Source organism: Grus americana, chromosome 1 (genome assembly GCF_028858705.1).
Source record: "Grus americana isolate bGruAme1 chromosome 1, bGruAme1.mat, whole genome shotgun sequence".
NCBI lineage: Eukaryota > Metazoa > Chordata > Aves > Gruiformes > Gruidae > Grus > Grus americana.
This window is the reverse complement of record NC_072852.1, coordinates 92,920,921-92,940,673: the sequence shown is the minus strand read 5'-3', so window position 1 is coordinate 92,940,673 and position 19,753 is coordinate 92,920,921. Positions and strand designations below refer to the sequence as shown.

The following is a 19,753-nucleotide window of genomic DNA, read 5'->3' as shown; positions in this document are numbered from 1 at the left end:
TTTGAAGGGCCTGTGAAATGATTATCAGCTGTGTAAATTACAGTATTTGAACTTGGGCTTGATAATTCAGATTGCGATTGGGGAAATAATAAAGAAGAGTTTCCCAATAGACTACTGTAAGAAATATAAGCTTAATCGTATGTCTCTGTGGAGGGGTTAACAAAACCCTGGCCTGACTAACAGCAGAGGGATTCCAGGAAAGCTTAAAAACTTGCCATAGGCAGTGCTGGTTGATGTCAAGAAAAGAAAGCAGCTAAACTCTTGTTCTCCAGTGCCTCTCCTAATAAATCTACAGCAGTAACCTTGAGCTCATGGCCAGCCTTCAGAAGGTCTACAGGAAAGCAGATTGTGAATCATTATAGTAGTACCTTCAGGGAATGCTTGATTTCACATTTCCTGTGGGAGTAGCAACATCACCTAAAATTTAGCCCATTATTTACTTTCTTTTTATATATTCAGATATCAAACATAGAAGACACTAGTCTGTACACTGGATGCATCCTAATAAAGCAATCTGGATAATGGAGCAGAGGTAGTGTAACATATATCATCTTTTCTTCAGGAAGTTTTTAATTGCCCATCCTCTTAAAAGTGGAAGAATCAGAGCTCCCAAGTGCTCCATGAACTAAACAGGACCAACTGCTGCTATGAATGGAGGCCTTCAATAAAAAAGCACTTTTCTGTCTCTGTTAGTACCTGAGGCTTGAGACAGTACCAGCGTGGGTCTTCAAGCTATTTATGATGTTGTAGGTGAAAATGGTAGGTTGGGACAAAAGGTGGGAGAGGTGTGAGATGGCAAGTTCAGAAGCGCAAAAACTTTTAGCAATTGGAAAAAGAGGAAAATGAAGCCTGAACAACGGGGAAATGAGAAGCTACAGCAGACAGCATTTGGAGGAGATGACAGCACACAGCAGACTACATAGATAGGCAGCACTGGAATATACTGGCAGAGCTGAGTGAGGATGGTGGTCACAAGTTGTCAGGGTTGAAATGTACTTGCGAAAGTGGAATAAGAATTTTACGTGCTCCTGACCTCTATTACGCCTTCCCCACCCAGGCCATCCCTTCCTCTGTCTCCCAGGAGGAGCTACGAACACACCTCTGTTTACATTATCTTTACAACCAGAAAAGAAAAATTTAATTTTGCTCTGTTGAGGACTGCCCATAAATTTAAAAAACAGACTTCAAAACACTGACATGTCAAAACAAGTATTTTAATGGGCTTCAGAGTCTGGATGAGTATCACGAATCTTGGTGTCATTGGTATGAACTGTTACCTTGGGTCTTCCAGCTTTGTCTCTGACAGGGGTTCCTGTTAAATGGACACAGACATTTATGTTTGTTAGCCATTCCTTTTCACAGAGCTCAGAGGCATTTCAGGAACTTGTCTTGGATATCAGAGTATACTTTCACCTCCGCGTGTGTGTGTTCCCTGGGCCTCCTATCAGATGAAGCAGCCCAACCTCTTGGTGGATCCCATAAACTCAATAGCCTGAGGTGGTGTTGGTATTTAAATAAGACTCCTTTATTCAGCCTGTTCCTGGTTTAGGTGTACTTTAATTCTGGTAACATATCCTCTCTTTTAAGTGGGAAATGTCACCAGGGCTTTAGAACAAGAGCCAACTGTCTAAGGGTGCTCAGCTGATAAGGTACGCCTGTTTTCACCCATCCCTTTGCATCACTACAGGCAGTGCTCAAGGTGGCTCCAAGTTGATGCTCTTCTCCCTGGTTTGTACCGATGGCAACGCCCACCACGGTGATGGCAGCACGCTCCGCATTGCCAAGGCATACTGCGTTTCTCGTGTCCTGGCTACCTGTGGCCAAGGGACATTGCAGTCTTGAAAACCTTTTTGTGGTCACGGCCCCATTGCCCTGACAGGTGCACTAGGTTATGTGATGTCCACCGAAGCCTGATGGTTTCTGGAGGACACAGGAGCCTGTCCTGCAGGCCACAGAACGACTGCTGGCTCTGCAGCAAAAGAGGACTTACAGGCAGACCAGACTAGGAAATGGATACTTCTGAAGAGCATAATAAATAGTGTCACTAACACCTGGGATAATAAGACTGTTAAAGTCAGAAAAGCCTTGATGTTTCCAGTGACAAGGGAATGAGGCAGCCGGGCCAGCCCCCCCTGCCATGACTGCACTCCCTCACCACCTCTCTCCACCTAATGCGAGAGCAGGAGGACAACGAGGGGACACCTGCACCCCATCTCCCTTCCACAGATTGTGTCTCCTCTCCCCATGCCTTGGGGCAAGGATATGTGAAGGGGTGCAGCTCTGGGCTTCGTGTGTTGTGAACGGAGCTTGAGGGGTAACAGGTCCTCACAAGGGCTGGAGGCAGCTGTGAGAAGGGAAAGGAGGCTGCTGGGGCGGTGTAGGTCTTTGTCTTCCCTATTACGTGGCCAGCAATATGTTTGCCCAACATCCAGCAATGCTGATAAAGAAGCAGCTACTGCTCCCTGAGCATCTCACATCACCCCCCGGCTTCAACTATCCATCATTTCCTTTGTCCCAAGCAAAGGACTCGTGTCAGCTCTGCCTGACTGCATCCCAGCACATTGTACATGTGGACCGTGAGGTCTACTCCTTCATGGGAGGAGTGCAAGCAAGTGTGCAAAAGGGGCACATTTCATGTAGCAATGACTTCTGAGGGGAAGGTCACCCGCAGTCAGCTCAGGAGGACACCACCTTCTGAGACCATGCTGGGAGAAAACTGCCACAGCAAAAGCCTGAGAGAGGTGGCCTCACTTCTTCATCACCTGAGAGAGATATAAGTGTGTGTGCGTGCGCACGGGCACTGCAGGCTGGAGCCATCTGGTTTCACTATTCAGAAATACCACCATCAAGATGAGGCAACACAGCAACAGTGAAGCTCAAGGAGAGACATACTGGACACCCTCAAACCAGGAGCCACTTAAAAACCCTTTTCTTTTGGGGCTGAGTTATAAAATGGAAATAATAATAATCTTGTCTTTCCTCATCAAAGTTTGACTAGGCTGTATCATCACCAAAGAATCATAGAATCACAGAATAGTTTGGGTTGGAAGGGACCTTAAAGATCATCTAGTTCCAACCCCCCTGCTGCAGGCAGGGGCACCCTCCTCTAGGCCACATTGCCCAAAGCCTCATCCAACCTGGCCTTGAACACTTCCAGGGATGGGGCCTCCACAACCTCTCTGGGCAACCTGTTCCAGTGCCTCACCACCCTCACAGTAAAGAATTTCTTTCTAACATCTAATCTCAATGGACCCTCCTTCAGCTTAAACCCATTCCCCCTTGTCCTGTCACTACACTCCCTGATAAACAGTCCCTCACCAGCTTTCCTGTAGGCCCCTTCAGGTACTGGAAGGCTGCAGTTAATCTCCCCAGAGCCGCCTTCTCTCCAGGCTGAACAACCCCAACTCTCTCAGCCTGTCCTCACAGGAGAGGTGCTCCAGCCCTCTGATCAGCTTCATGGCCCTCCTCTGGACTCGCTCCAACAGCTCCATGTCTCTCCTGTACTGGGGCCCCCAGAGCTGGACGCAGTACTCCAGGTGGGGTCTCACCAGAGTGGAGTAGAGGGGCAGGATCACCTCCCTTGACCTGCTGGTCACACCTCTTTTGATGCAGCCCAGGACACGGTTGGCTTTCTGGGCTGCAAGCGCACGCTGCCGGCTCATGTTGAGCTTCTCATCAATCAATACCCCCAAGTCCTTCTCCTCGGGGCTGCTTTCAATCCATTCCTTGCCCAGCCTACAGTCTTGCTTGGGATTGCGCCGACCCACGTGCAGGACCTTGCACTTGGCCTTGTTGAATTTCATGCAGTTCGCACAGGCCCACCTCTCCAGCCTGTCAAGGTCCCTCTGGATGGCATCCCTTCCCTCCAGCATGTTGACCCCACCACACAGCTTGGTGTTGTCGGCAAACTTGCTTGATCCCAGCCATTAAAAACTGTGTAGATCATATAAATTCTTCTCCCCTTCAGCTGAAGAACTTTCCTTAATAGTGTCTTTCAATAACAAGAAGCCCAAGAGCACAAGGTAGTATCATCCCTGATGCTTTGGTGGTGCAAACCAAAGGAACTCAGCAACAGAGCCAGTTCATCTGAAGAAGCAGCCCTCCAACAGTACGGCTTGATTGCCCTGTGCAAGTGACCTGAGGCTCGAAGTAAGTTTATTCCCTCTGCGGTTTTGGAGAGGGGGTAGTCTGTATAGCTCATTTTGCTGAGACGATACCCAGCACCCTCGTCTGCTGCCTCTCACTACTTGTGAGAAGCGGAGCCCAAGCAGGTAACACGCAAAACGCACGTGAAGGAGTGAGAGTGGGGAATTAATTCTGTTTCCCTAAGCAGTAATAAAAATGCCTTCGTGATCCCGGTGCACTTGCTATAACACAGTAAGACCATGATTAGCACTTAATACTATTTAATAAATGTGCTGATTAACTTAGGCAACAGTAATCAGTAATTGCACAGATAAATAACAAACTTGACCAGTCAGCAGTGTGAACACATCACAAGGAAACAATACGTCAATTCTGCTTTCCATTTTAAGTTTGAATTTAGGAATCCCTCCCTAATACCCTGCAGAAGTCTTCTTCCAACATTGCAGATACATTTGGCTGTCAAAGCCTGTATTTATTTTGTATTTATTGCTGAACTGGGGACAGAAACCTCACCTATTATTTGGGGTGTAGGGGACTGTGAGAACAGGAGGAATAGAATTAAACTGTGGTCTGACAATTTATAATGCCTTTTTTGATCAGGTTTCTAATTCAGGAAGGCTTTGAAAGGACAAGATTAAATGTAGGTTTTCAAACCCAAATGACTTTGATAAATCCAAGTTATAGAGTAGACACTCTGGGCACTTGAAGGGACTTCCCTGGGACCCCGGGGATCCCGTAAAGCATCTGCAGAGGTTCCTCACAACTCCCCCTTGGTCCCTGCCAGGTACCTCTCAGGGATGGAGCTTGCTTTAACAGGGTGTCTTGTTCAGCCCCACGTGGTGTCTGAAAGCCTGCCGCCTTCTTTGCACTTCCCATTTTGAGGACTTGCATTCGCAGAGCCTTCAAATACACCCATCCTCCGGCATCCTCCTTCCGCAAACTTATATTCTTATGTCATTTATACTCTTAAGGTTAAATATTAGCCAGCAACAGCTCACATACATAAGATTTGGCGTTATTACTTGAGTAAATGTATAATTACTGAAGGGGGTTTCCGAGGGAGGAGGTGTAAGCCGTGCAGCTCCTCCAGGGCCCCTCCGATGTTGCGGAGGAGCCGGGGCATGGAGCGGCCGGCGGGAGCACGTGTGAGCGGTGTGCCCGCATCACCCTCCTCCTCGCACACGGCCCATCACGGCGGCGGTGGCAGGCAGGGAATTTCGGGCTCACAGTTGTCTTGAGGTTTACCCAATTCTGCCGTCTCGTTTGCCCTGTATCAAAGGCACCGGATGATACATACTCCATCTTGCAAACTTGCTCAGCGAAGAGTGGCAGCTCCTGTGGCGGGGCTGGTCTCAGCAGAAGGCAGCCCCGTAAATGGCTTGCTGCTGACCTTTGATTCGAGTACCAATATTTAGCAAGCAAATATTTAAAACCACACCATTAAGAAGGGAGGCACAGCTTTACCATGGGGAACTCAGGCAAGGGGTGCTGCTGTTAAGGCCCCGGACTGTGCAGGGGAAGGGGCAAGCAGCCTTCATCCCCTCCTCTCCCTCTCCCAGCAGAGCAGCCAGCCCTGCCCATCACGCCCACGCTGGGGAAGGGGCAGATGCTTACACCCCGACAAGGCGGATGGCTGCTGTACCAAGCGAGGCAGGAGTTTTAAAACCCCGGAGAGCTGGGTGAAGCTGTTTTCAACCCCAAAGGCAAAACAACCACGGCCGTCCCTCCCACTCGCGTTGCCTGCTGCCCCGCACGACCGGAGGCTGCGTGACGGGGAGCCCACCCTGCTGAACCGGCTGCCCGGTGTGACCAGAGCACGGCTGGCCCTGGGGCACTGTCCCCAACCTGCTGGTCTGTTGCCGTGGCTGGGACCACATACTGACGAGTCTTCAAGGAGTCCATTGGTCTCGGTCAGGTGCAGCACCAGGCCGAGAGGGTTTGGGTTTTTTTTTTTCCCTTTGGGACCGGTGCAGAATTAGCTCTGTTGGTCAGTTTATAATTAGATACTTGCACCTAACAGTATTCTTTCTGTTGAATGTTTATAGTTTTGTCTCTTCTTTTTTAAACGTGAAAAATAATCAGTCTTAAAATAAAATAATTTAAAAAAAAAAATTACCCTGGAAAGAGTGATCTATAAAAAGAGAAAATCCTTGCCAGGGGGACACCACAGCAGCGAGCCCAAGCCACAGAAAGCCCGGTTGCAGGCTTCCCTTTTCCACAGCTACTCAGAGGTTAACCAGGGTCTGTAAGCAAACAGCTTAAAGAAGGAGCCCGGCTTAGTGCCTGGGTGTCTGGGGCTGTCCCGGGGATGGCCAGCCTAATGCCCTTCCAGCAGCCCCTCCCTTCCAAAGGTGATGCCAGGCAAACAGAGCCAGCCCTTGCCCTCTCCCCGGGGCAGCAAGGAGCCTGCTGCGGGGACGGACTGGACCCGGGCTGGGGCTCAGGGACATTGCAGAAAGAGGGTGTTTCACTTCAGACGGGCGCGGAGCCATGTATATATAAAATCAGGAGCAGCGGCCCGGGAGGATTGTTAAGCACACCCACACCTCGGCTCACTTGGCAGCGCGGCGAGGCGCTGCCGGGAGTCCCAGCGGCTGCACCCCGGCGTACGGGAGCGATCTGCCCATGGGCTCCCGCCTGCTGCTGGTGCTGATGCTGCTCCAGGCAGGTGAGTACCACCTCTGCGTCCCTCTCCCTCCCCGTGCCTTCCTCCCCGTCCCGGGACGGCCGTCAGCTTTGCCTGCTCCACAGCAGGGACCTCGGTGTCGTTTGGCCAACTGAGGAAAAAAAGAAGCGCTGCTTGCCTTTTTTTCGACTTTATAGCGAGGGGCTGCCTAAGTGAGCCGCCTGCCCGCTTCACTTCCCTGGTTGTTTACGTAGCTGGGGCTGTATAAATATGGGTCATTTTCTTCTTGGGTAGTTTTCTGCTACAAAGTTGTTGGCGTCTGTGTTTCTTCATAGAAATACCCTCTTTTTCTACCAGTGACCGTGGAGTAAGCGGTTTTCAATTAATCTGAATTTAAAATAATTTCTAAAAAGCCTGTTTAAAAAAGCCATAAATGTCTGCTAACACAAAGCTCCTACACACAGAGGCAACACGACACTAAACTGGCAGGTCTGAGGTTATACCTGCAGTAGTTTTAAAATAAAAAACCCAAACCCCTGCCTTAATCTACAGCAAAGGCTGCCTGTTTAAGCAGGAAATAGAAAGTGTAAGTTGTCAGATCCACCTCCTCTCACCTCCCTGCAGGTATTTTCTCTGCTAAGGTGCCTGTTAGTAGTATAACTAATGATTGGATGTGCTCCTAATGGGAGATGTGGCTAAATTCAGGCTGCTGTGGAGACTCGGACTTTTTCAAGGCTTTCCCAGCTGTGTTGGCTTGGCTGCCCAGCATGGAAAAAGCAATTTCAGTTCTTGGTCAAGTTATTAGCTGTGCACTTGAATATTGAAATGCACTTTGCTGGGGCTGACCTCTCAGCTGCAGCAACCTGCCGCCAGCTCAAAACCCAGCCAGCTTTCAAAGAACAAACCAGGAACATCAGAGGCTGCCTGGATGCCCACGTTATTTCAAGCTCTTGCAGAGCACGCAGCCCTAAGCACCATCTTTTGGACTCAATTCCCTTTGGGGCTTTCTCTCCGCTTTCACGAGCAGCTCTGCACTGCAATTACAGTTCCTTGATCCTCAGAGATATCCCCAAAAGAAAAATGGCCTTTCTTCTTCTGAGTGAGGTGCAGTTACCTTACACCAGCTTTGGCTGTTTTCAGCCAGCAGCCAATAGACCAAGTCCAGTGGACCTGGCTTAAGAGGTCAGCAAAAGACAGCTAAAAAAAAACCTGCAAGCTGCTCGTCAGGAGGCCTGAATGCCTACAGAGAAGTTTTTGTCTCCATTCGAACATTTTCAGGGTCTGCAAACTGCAACAGGTTGAAAAAGCATGGTTTTTTAACCCAAAATCCAGAGCAGCTCACTGCTCGTGATTTCCCCTGGGGTGCCTGAGAGCTGAGCCGGCTCCTAACTCCGGACCCCCCGCTGTTTAGACAAGGGAAATAGGTCACCTCTTTAGTCTCGAATGACAGCCTCCTAATGTGTTTTTAGCACGCAGCCTGAACACTCAAGCAGTGTTTAGGTGAGCGGCGCGGTTATTTTTTCAGGAATGTGCATTTAATCCTCAAGGAATGCCCCGGGAAGCGTAAGGAGGCTGTGCAAAACCCCGCGCTGGGTCTGCCCGAGACGCCCATCGCAGGGCTGAAAATGGTGGAGGGAAGCGCTTGCTCCCGCTCGGGGCTCGGGCTGCAGAGAGGGAGTCAAACCCTGCCTTGTCCTCCACGGGGGTCTGGATCGGGCTGGGAGGGTGAGCCAGCCCAGGAGGTGCGGGGAGAGGCCCAAGCAAAGGGATTAGAGGCAAGGTTTTAAAAGGAAAGCAACTGTTTTAATAATAGTATTGAGTCCTCGGGTGGTTTAGGGGATTAATTAGTCCACGTTTGCATAGTAGTTTGAAGAGGTCGAGTGTGCTGCAGTAGCCAGGGGCAGGTGGCAAAGCAACTTTGGTGGTGGGTGCCCAGCTCCCAGGCACCACGTCCCCTCTGCATCTGAGCCTGCTGCAAAGCCCCCCTGTTCGGGCAGGTTTTTCTTCTCAGAGCGGCTGTGCACGGGTGGGACAAGCGAACGGGTTAGGCAGTGAGTCCGAGGGGTTTGATGCCACTGGTGAGTAGCTTTGCCACCCGCCACAGAGCTCTGCAAAGCACGCTTGGCCCCTCACAGTAAACCCAGGCCATAAATACTCCCATCAGTTGCTATCGTTAACATGATAAACATCAAAGGTTGCAGCCGAGCATCGCAGTGGTTTGAATATTAGGGGCAGCGTACTCTTGGTTTCTGTAACAGTTACTGCAAGGTAGAGTCTGTGGTTTCTAAAGAAGTTGCAAATGAACATGTGCAATCACAACACTGTTTGAAAGACTTGCAACTCAAAAAACCTCCAGACCAGTTTGGGTGGCCAACGGCACGCTTCAGCTGACACAGAGCTCCTCTTCCTATTTTTCCAAATTAATGCAGCCAACCTGATGTTGTGACTTAAATGGCACATAATAACAGAAGCGGATGTAAGTGTTGCCAGCGCTTCCAAACGCTCAAAAGAAAGCCGATATATGTAGATTTGGCTGACGTAGGCACTCTATCCTTGACAAAGTACACCTTATGGGCTCGGGCACTTGTAGCTATCCCTGTAAGCAAATTAATAGTACTGTTCGCTTTTTGCCATCTGAAGAATGGGTTAAAATATCTTGAATAGCAAGGGAAACTTGCATAGTATTAGACATTTTGGGTAACATAGAAACTTCATATTTTTTCCATAGAGCCCAGGTTAGGTCTGGTTGTCTGCTTGTCCTCTGCTACTTCCCACCTACTTGGGACCAGAGTGTAGCGAGTAAGCTTTCCCAGGTTTGGGAGCTCCGGGGTGCAGTGAAGCCCAGCTGGCTCTGCATGGTGCTGGCAGAGGCCCTACAAAGCTTAACAGCTCGGGATCCGTGATGTGCAAAACCTTGGGCACGCTGCTCCCAGATGTAACATAGCTGCTGTCACACACCAGCGCACCAGAGCCGCTAAGTCTTGCTTGAACTGATCTCCCTCTGCAGAACTACTCTGCTTGGGTATTTCTGCATCCACCTCCTTGGATAGCCCAGCCCTCAGGTAAGGCCCCTGCAAAGTCACCTTTGCAGGGTGAATGTCATGTTTAATTAGATTGTCAAGGCTGCACCTAATGAACCAGTCAAAACAAACAAACAAAAAATAATCCCCCCTTTAAGGACTTTAAGAAAATCACTGTCAGGTGTGTTTAAACCCTGTGTGAAGCCATGTCCTGTCTTTGCAGTTTGGAAAGGTGCTCTGGGAAAATCCCACTCACTGCACACCCGAGGAATCATCGAATTGGCAGGAGCTATATCGTGTGGCACGGGACGGTCTCCCTTGGCATACATTGGCTACGGGTGCTACTGTGGGCTGGGAGGACAAGGCTGGCCTAAAGATAAAACAGACTGGTAAGAAGAACCTCAATAATGTGTCCAGAAGCGGTGCAGATCTTCCCACTCTTCCCTGGTCGTACTCCTGTGACTCCTTGGACTCGTTACTGCCTCGTGGAGGGGGAACTTAGTAGCTGGGGAATTGTGAGTGAGGATCCACGTGTCGACTGAGGTTTGAATGAGGGTTTAACCACCTTCTGGGTGAAAGCAGAGCTCTTGGCACCTGGTACTCTGTTGGGGTGGAGGGCAAAGGAGGAACCAGGGTATGATTTCATGAAATAGCTGCAGATTTATTCATAGAGAGCAAGACCTACCTGAAAAAAAAGGGGGGAGTGACCAAGGTATTTGGAGAGTTCTTTCACCCAGGTCCTGAAAATGGCTGTGAAGGGAACATCACCGTTTATCCTCTGAAAGAAATCCAGATCATTGCAAGGAGTAATCAGACCTGTTGCCGTCATTGCCTGCTAGTTCACACTGAATCAAGGAAGAACAACAACAGGGAAGAGCATGGTGTTATTTCCCCTTTTCTTTGTCAGTAGGGGAGATGCTGTGCTTGTTATTCCTGAGGCTAAAAGCAATTAGTCTAGGAGGGCTTGCAATCAAAGGTTTCTTTCTTGTACTTTGCAATTAGCATACATGTAAATCTTGAGTGTGATGGACTCTTGCATGCTCTGAGCCTTTTATTTGCAGACTTGTCTGGTTTTAAACCTCAAAGACAGAGCACACAAGTCTACCTGTTTATCTACAGTCAACAGGCCAGGGGCTACCGATAAGCAAGTTTTAGCAGGAGTGAAGGCAGCGTGCAGCTCACTGGGAATGAAACAGAGCTTTCCAGAATATCCAGCCATTGGAGACATTTTGCATTGCCACAAAACCAAACTTTTGCTGAATTGGCAGGATAGAAAAAGAGGAAAAAAGGAGGAAAAGATGCCAAGGTTAAAGGCCAACTCCTTTGCAGGCATAAAAGAGCAAGTGTCCCCTGAAACTAGTGGAGATGTCTTTATTAGTGCAGCGAGATGTTTCACTCTCAAAGCCCCCTCTTCACAACCCTGGTTTGTACCTATGAAACATTTCATCTATGAAACAGTCAATACAAGACTTACAAATAATGAGAAAATGCCTACAAAGTGCCACAGCTTTCAGGCGTAGGGATTTCTTTTAATTTTCAGTAATACCTCTTGACCTGCTGATCGCCGTGTACAGCAGTGTCTGTAAATGTGTTTATTATTTTTGTTGGCCCTTTACCAGCTCTCATAATCAGGTCTTTAAAGTAAAAGATGACCTGACTAACTTGGAGTACTTCTTTTCCCGAAGGGCTGAGCAGAGTCACCTAAAAGCTGTTTTCCATAGGCATTGGCTGACCCCCATGTTTAGGTGACTGGGAGAAGTGAGTGGTGAGCACTCTGGAAAACAGTCAGAGAGAAAGTAAAATATGGCCACATGTTTGTCAGCTGGTGTTTCTGCTGCTGTTTGATTTCCATGGGATGTGGATTTTATCCTGACAGCAGAAAATGAGACTCTGCAACTGGAAATGCCTGAAAATACCAGAGTGTTTGTAAAAAGGAAGCTTGATCCTTTAAGTGCATTCGTTATTACTCCTTAGCTGCAATGCTTGGCTGAAAAAAACCCAAAACCAAAAACCACACCCAGAAACATTTAGTTAGGTTCTTAGCTAGGAAGAATTGGCAATGCCCCTACTAGATTCAGCCCTGAAATTTTCAATTTTATGTTTCCTAAAGGAATCTTCTGATATCTGTTACTGAGAACTACTGCAAAAATCAGAGGGGTTGAGTACCCCATGCCCATCAAAGTGATCACATTATTTTCCATATTTGCCATTCTTAAAAAGAAAGAAGCGGAGTGGCAGAACTACTGGCCTTGAGTGACAAATGCTGTTTGAAATGACTCGCCCCCTCGACACTTCCAGGTTTGTTACTGAGACCCCTACAAAAGCAGTAATTTTCTTGTGAGTAATTCAGCCAATCTGTCTAGACAGGGCTAGAGTGCTTCTAAGCACCTCTCTTTTATGGGAAAAGAGAAAAAAAGCTGTGGAGTGGGCAATCCTTTTATAAGGTTTATTTCACACACTGACTTTGATGTGGCATTGTCAGTAATTACCTTTTCCCTTTTGTTCCACTCTCACAGTCCCCTCACTTCAAGACATAATGGCATCTCTTCCGCATAAAGTTAGTAGATTTGTTTCTCCTTCCCCTTTCTGTTCCCCCGGATTGCTGCAGCGCCCATTTTGTAAAGCAGGACCTGAAGGTGCTCAGCATCTCCCTGAAAACACCAAATTCCATGAAAGGCAGGGTGGCATATATGGCTCATCTAACTCCTGGCAAACTCATAGCAGGGAGTAAGATTTTCCCTCACTTGCTGAGTTAAAGCAAAACAAAAGGACACTCAGTGGTGGCTGTGCTGTAAATGTGACAAACACGTGACAAATTCTTACCTTAATGGCATTTGCTCAACGGCAGGGGTCTGGCCAGATGACCCCTGTGGGCCAGCTGGAGCTGTCTGTAGCCATTAGGGCTGTGTCGTAGCCCAGACGTGATGAATAGGTTGCTTACTAACTAGATGACATGGTTGTATTTGTTTGCCATACCTGTTAACCAGTGCTCTGCCATAGCGCTGGCTGACTCTGCGATGGTCTAACCAAGCGTTAGCAGATTATTAAAAGCTTAACGCCACGCTCTGACCCAGGTGCAGGAAAAGACATTTCCAGACAGGACACGACCATCAAAGGTGGCAAAAGACAATGGTAGGTTTCCTCACTCTTCATTGCCTGGCAGTTCTTTCAGAGCATCTGGAAAAGATGTTTGTAAAATTAGAGCCAAAGTCTTCTTGCTTCGTGTTGGTGTAAGCTACGTGTCAGCCCACTGCAGTTATGGGTATCATCAGGAGGAGATGGTGTAAGTGGAAGTAGAATTGTGCCTCAAATTCTGTAGTCCTGCAGAATTTATGCAATCCCTCCGATTTTGCCAAGCCAGTTAAGGAGCAGGAAGTTCTCACAGCTAGCTAACATACCTCTCTATTGTGCTTTCAGTTGTCCTTGCCTAATTCACAGACCATCTTTCGCACCTTCCAGGAGATTTTCTCACTTTTCACCTACCTCTTTTCCTGTTCGTTCCCTCTGTTTTTCCATGAAGATCAATTTCATTGCCTTGGCCCACAGGTTCCTAACTCCTCCCTTTGAGCATCTACCTTTGTGTTGTTCCTCGTCCCCACAGTCCTCCATCACTGACACCAACTTTACTGATTTGACTACCGACTCACTCTTCAGACCTCACAATCCCTATGATTTCTACAGCTGGCACTCCGCCTCAGCTCAGCCTGATTCCTGGCTCTCCACCATGGCCCTTTGTGCTCTGTGTCCCGTACAGGAGACACCCATGATGTGCCTGCTCTGCCATCTGCCTCCGTGAGGATGGATGAGGCTGTACTGCAGCTTCAGGTATGTTAGCCAGGGTGACCTGGGCTACAGCATCTCCCCCAGATGACACGTGCCCCAGTTGTTGCTCAGTGCCGTCATCCATCCCCAGTCATACCATATGGCACATTGCACAGGGACTCATACGTTGGAGAAAGGTCAGACTTCCACACTTTCGACAGGGCTGTGAATTCTTCTCTCCTTTGGCCTTTCACTTCTAACCTCTTCAGGACAAGCCCAGAAGTGAGGTGTTACTGGGCCAACAAAGATCTGACCCCACAGCCTGTTGCTGCCATCATGTCCAACAGAACAAGTTCCATGAGCTGAATAAGGTCTTCTCAAGTTACAGAAATTGCTGTAACTCCTCATGGGAAAATTTCTAAAAACATATATCACATAGGGCTTAGTCCCGTTCTGAAGTCCTTTGAGGACCTGGCATGGAGGCAGATACTAGTCTACTACTGCTAACTTACACTTCTAGGTTTTACAATGCAGTGAGAAGTCTATTTGTAATCATCACACAGGTTTCATCTTTGCAAGCTGAGAAAAAAACCCCAACATTTTATTTGCAGACTCATCTGTGGGATGAAATTGCTACTTTAACTACTAAAACGGGAGCTCAGTCAGTAGGGAAAGCACACTGGACTAAATTCAGCCTGTGTGTAATCACAGGGGTTACTTGAAGGCTGAATTTGGTCTAACTGGTCTGATCCTGTTGCCTTTTTCGCAGGGTTCACCTGATTATTTTATTAGAATTTGCATCAGTTGTGGATCTTCTTTGTACTTCAGAAATCGTTGGGTTTTTTTCCCTGATCTTTATCACCTCACACAGCCCACCAGCCCTCATATCCATAAACCAATTTCTAAAAGGGCAAAATCCTCCTGCAGCAGAGGGTGATGAAGTTTGTGATGTTCCTCAGCTCTCGGGTAAGGTACTGGCAGCTCCCAGCAGGTCTCTGGAGAAGCTCCACTTCCCGCACAAGGGACTTTTATCCTTCTTGCAGGGTTTTTCCACTTTTACAGAGGGATTTAATGGTGGTTCTCAGAGTGTGTAGCAGACTTCTATTGGCTTTTCATGTACAGTGCCCTCAGGCCTTGAAGATAACCATCAAGGTGTTCAACTGGATTTAGGCAGCCAGCACAGCCATGCTCCCTTTTGGCTGCCTCATCCAAGTCTTGAAGACATTCACATCTAGGACTCAAGAGATTCTCTAAAAGCTGTCTGCTCTTCATTTACCCCTAAGATCAGCCTGCCTCAGTGCTTCCCAATTAGTAGGGTAGTTTCTCTGCAGAGTCCCAGTGATCTTGCAGGGACAGCTTCTGGAAATGCAGGAGCTCACTCCTCTCTGGCTCCAACCTCACATCCTTGCTTAAAAAACCTTCATTATCTGGCAGAGAACCTCTCTGAGTGCTGAATCTTTTCTTGGTGTATTTTCAGCCAGTAAACTAGCAGAATAAAATTCAGGTGGGGTAAAGTTTTCTATGAATTCTGAAGTAATTGGTAGTGGGAATTATCTCTCCAACCAGTTTGTAGGACAGATATCATCAGCTGAGCTAGTAGCCCTCAGCCCCCTCTATGGTCAATGAAAAGCAATTGCACTTTCAAATGCAATGTTTTTCACCTATGGTAGCTCTCTGTGACGTGATAAAATGAACTGTGTCCCAGGCATGCAGAAAGGCAGTATAGATCAATGCCTTAGATAGAGATGTTTACATTTAGGGATCTGAAGTTAACTGATATGAATCCCACCATTGAGGCCGATGAGCTTGTAGCCAGCTCTTAGAAACTGGATGGGCCAAAGAGCACGTGGCAGGTCCAGGTGAACTGGAGAGATGAAGCTGCTTGGTGATGCTGAGGAAGGCAAAAAACATCCCAGCTCCAAATTCTGAGATGGGTCTAAGCCTAAGGTGGTGAGCCACTGTCACGCACCTCATAGTAACGCTTCAGCTCCATTTCAGTCAGTGGGATTACGACATGCTGACCACACCTGCCTTTCTGAGGGCAAAAGCTCAGAGGAAGAAGCAGAGTGGTCATGGAAGCAAATATGGCATTAATGAGCTCCCGAGCCATGTGAGCTTTCAAAGAGATGCCAGGACACTTGGTTCATCAACAGGTGATTTACTGACTGGCTGGGGCAAACATCGCTGTGTAAGCGGTGCATGAGGGGAGCACTCCTGGAGTATGTGCAAACACCCCTGAGCAAAACGTGCAGGACGCCTGAACCCAAACTCTGTCTTTTATTCTTTCCCAGGTGCTGCCACAGGCATGACTGCTGCTATGACAAGGCAGAGAAGGAAGGCTGCAGCCCCAAGGCACAGCGGTACGAGTGGGCATGCGAGCGGAATGCCGTGCGGTGCGGTAAGGAAATGCTCACTCACGTTGGGTTCATTTTGCTCCCTCCTCCACAGGTGTATAGGGTGACCTAAGAGCTTTGTAGGCCTCGGGGTTAGGTCTGTGTATGCTGAGATGGTTTTAAAGCCACTTTAGGTGACGTCTGTTCTCCTCTGAGCTCTCTTCCCATCGCTTGCCTGGATCACTAGGCTTGCCAAGAGTCCCCAGCCAGAGCTGGGAGGAAGGCTGGAGCCCCAGCACCACCGGTTCCAGGTAACCTGAGTCCTCCCCAGGCTGGAGACTGGGGGTGGGGTCCATGGAGCCCACAAGCCATCTCAGTTTGGCAAGGATGCAGATGCCTCTCTGGAGGCTTTTTGCCCACCTGCATTGCCTGCTCCTCACCGTCGCCTTCCCGCAGCCGTGCAATGGTCTGCAGGGGAGGTCTTCCCATGGCTGTTGCGGCCATCCCTTCAGCGGGACCATTGACTCCTCTACTTACCATTAGGTACTGCTAGAGAAGAGCCACGCTACTACGCATGGCTGTAAGGCAGGTTAAACAGGGTGCCAGCCTGCACCTCTCCCTCGTGTGGGGCTCCAGCGGGGATTTTGAAGCTTGCAGAGCTGAATGTTCTCAAGTGCCGCAGGCATACAGCGAATGCAGGCTGTGCTCAGCTCTACAGCTGGTACCCAGTCAAGAAGGTCTTGAATTGCACAGTCACAGCCCATCAGTGCCTCGCACCAGTTTGTTTTGACATACGCCAGATGACTTGAGTCTTAGAATTTGTCACTTCTATTTCTAAGTCTCCAAAAAGTCCCTGATGGTAAAATCCATTGTAGAACACTTTGAAAGTTTGAAAAGAAACATGTGAGAATAAAACTTGTCTCCATACCATCAGAGCTACTTGCTTGAATATTAAAAGACTATTTCTATCTCATCAGAAGTCCATATTCAACTGGTGCAATCCTCAGCTTCTCCAGCAGCTGAAAATCCGCCAGCGGATACGGGATGTGGCAAAGCACATCTGCAGTTGCTCTTTTCCAAGGTCCAAAAACCCTATTAAATACAGAGTGCTGGCTCTCGCTTACCCACATTTCCCTAGCTGACTGGTATTTTCTGCTAGCTATTTTTATAGGAAAAAGAAAAAAAATCCTGTTTGTTTTTGCTGTGAAGGAACAATCCTGGTTGTGCAAAGTATGTCCTGTAAGAGTGTGCTGGGCTGCAGTTGCTCCAACCTAGCTAACGAGTATTAGTTAAACAAAGGCCATTAATTCCTTAACTGATGTCCAGGCAAGGCCTGAGACGCATCCACCACCTGTTCTCCACAAGCCCTCAGCAGGCTTCACTTCCCTTGACATCCCCCATGGGGAGGAACAATAGAAATGTGTTTTGAAGGCAAATTTCCTACCCCAGGCTACAGCACAGCAGGTTTTACTGAGGTGTGAAGGTATAATGTCTGATCCCATTCAAACAAAAGGGGTGAAGAATTAAATTTCCAGGCATGCTTGCTGGGCCGAGGGTAGTGATGTCCTGCAACATTGGAAGCAGAACTGCTTGTGCTGTCCTTTCTGTGCAAAAGAGGAAATAAATGCCTGTTGCCTGACACTGAATCATAAACACAGATTTTTTCAGGGAAATTAAATAGAAACTAATTTTACCTGGGACTTCTCCTCTTCCCCAACTTTTGCCACCGTTACGCAGTTTTGCTTCTGGAATGAAAAAAATGGGCAAAACCATATTTTTCAGTTCAGATATTCCATTACATGCAGGCAAATTCCATTCAATAAATATCTGGGATATAGAAAAGGCTTTGTTGATCAGCTTCATTAGCTGCTGACTCATAAAAATTAGGTACATGACTCTGCTGCAGAATTCCTTGGCTCCTCTGCTGTACTCAGAGAGATGTAAGAGCAATTCATGGACCATGAGTGAAGGATGCCTGGTGGGTGCTTCTATCCCCTCAGGTTTCCAAATGTCCCTCTGGGAGACTCCTGCTTTCAAAGAAGCATTTCTCTCTTTTTGTATTTTTTCTTTTTTTTCTTTTTTTTTAATCAGCCTGATTTGCAGATGGAGGAATTAAAAGGGAAGTTGACTGACTGAGGGAAGATGGAATATTTTTGTCTCAGGCTAAGCTAAAATAATTTTCATTTTTAGCTTTGGCCGCTGAACTAAATCCCCATTGTTCACACAGCTCTAGAAGCAGGGAGCAGTCTGTGCTGGGCAAATTTTTATAAGTATTGTCAATTTACATTTAGCTGCTACTTTCTGATGCTCTTGGTCACAGTTAAGGTCAGACCTGTTGACAGAGACAGGACAGAGGAGGGTCAGATCCACACACAGCACGAAATGTTGGTCCTTCTCTCTTCCTGCTCCCACAGCCTCTGTTCCCTAAGAATTGCTTTATTAGGGAATTATTCCTCCTATAACTGTTTCTTGCATTTGTCTGATACAGAATCTCTCATTTTCCGCTCACATTTTCTTTTGCAGATAACCTGACAGACCGATGTGAAAAAATGGTGTGCCTGTGTGACCAAGCAGCAGCCAAGTGTTGGAGAGCAGCCCCATACAACCCACACTTCATCCTCTGGCCAGACTTTTTATGTGGACACACTCATCCCACCTGCCATTTCAGATATAGAGGGGCAGAATAGCCTTTTTGGGACCTTTCTTCTAACCCTTTGAATCTGAAGGTGCTGGAATAAAATTTTACCTCTTTTAGCAGAGCTAACAGCGGTGTGAGAGAATTTCTATCATCAGGCCAGGGTTTATGGGGAGGAGAGATAGGGTAACACATATGCTGAAGTAAGGATAACATCCTGCTCTGATCGTTGCCTTTGCCGAAAGGGTTTGGTCTACAAGTGCAGTGAGAACACACTACCCGTGACCAAATGGCTTTTTTTGTCCTTTCACATTGCCTGACCTTCAGCTCTGACACATTTGCACATGATCTAGAAAATAGGCAAGGACTTCTACTGGACTCGTTTGTAAAAAAAATAAAATTAAAAAAAAAAATAATCTACATCTGTAAAAAGATACACTGGCCTTCAAAGACCCAAAGCATGCCAGTCTGCAAGTAGAGTGACCCACTTTATTTTCCCGGACGTGCAGGAGGAGTGGGGACATCAAAGAGGGAGGATGCCTCCTTATTCCTTATTTGTGCTCGGAGGAGTTCTGCTTCCTACCAAAAGGAAAAGTGGAGTCAGGCCCAGGGGAGGGCTCCATCCTTGCTTGCAGGGGGTGCGTGTACATGTGTGTGTTTCTTAGCTTATACAGCCAGCTCGTAGTCTTATCCCTCATGTTCCTGCCTCACAGCACTGGAGATGCACTTCTGAGGTGCATTCAAAGGTAAGCTGAGTTACACCGGGCTATTGCCCCTGCAAGGCCAGCGAGGGTTTCTGACTTTTACTAGTTGGCACACCTATACTTTGCAAAAGAACATATTGCTTACCTGCCACACATGCTTCAGAGCTGATCTGCTGCTCTCCTACTTGGGTATTGGCATAACCCCCTGGTCACTGACCACCTGGGAATCGGGTATTGTCATGTCAGGAAACTGGGGCTGTGGATAACATTAGTCATGTAAGCAAATCTTTCATCTCTTTTTTTTTTTTTAAGGGTGTCAGAGACTTATACTGAAACACTATGTTTCCTTCTGGCAAGAGTAAAACAAAATCCCGTTCTCTCAGCCAGGGGTAGCTATGTTCAAGCAGGCTTTCTTTGCCCCTTCGTTACAAGCCTGTAGGCTGGAGCAAGCCAACAGGACAAGAGCCTCTATACGGAGAGGCATGGACAGACGGGAGCCACGGTTGCACCCCCAGAAGCAACACATT

The 19,753-nt window shown here is 47.8% G+C and overlaps 1 protein-coding gene across 1 annotated transcript; it reads left to right on the top strand.

The window, feature by feature from the left end:
- Nucleotides 1–6,687: 6,687 nt before the first annotated feature.
- Nucleotides 6,688–18,636, top strand: LOC129196267 (phospholipase A2-like). The gene is made up of 4 exons (XM_054803461.1): nt 6,688–6,814; nt 10,016–10,181; nt 15,846–15,952; nt 18,411–18,636. Exons 1-4 carry the CDS (start codon nt 6,772–6,774, stop codon nt 18,572–18,574), a joined length of 480 nt encoding a protein of 159 aa, XP_054659436.1. The 5' UTR covers nt 6,688–6,771; the 3' UTR covers nt 18,575–18,636.
- Nucleotides 18,637–19,753: the final 1,117 nt, after the last annotated feature.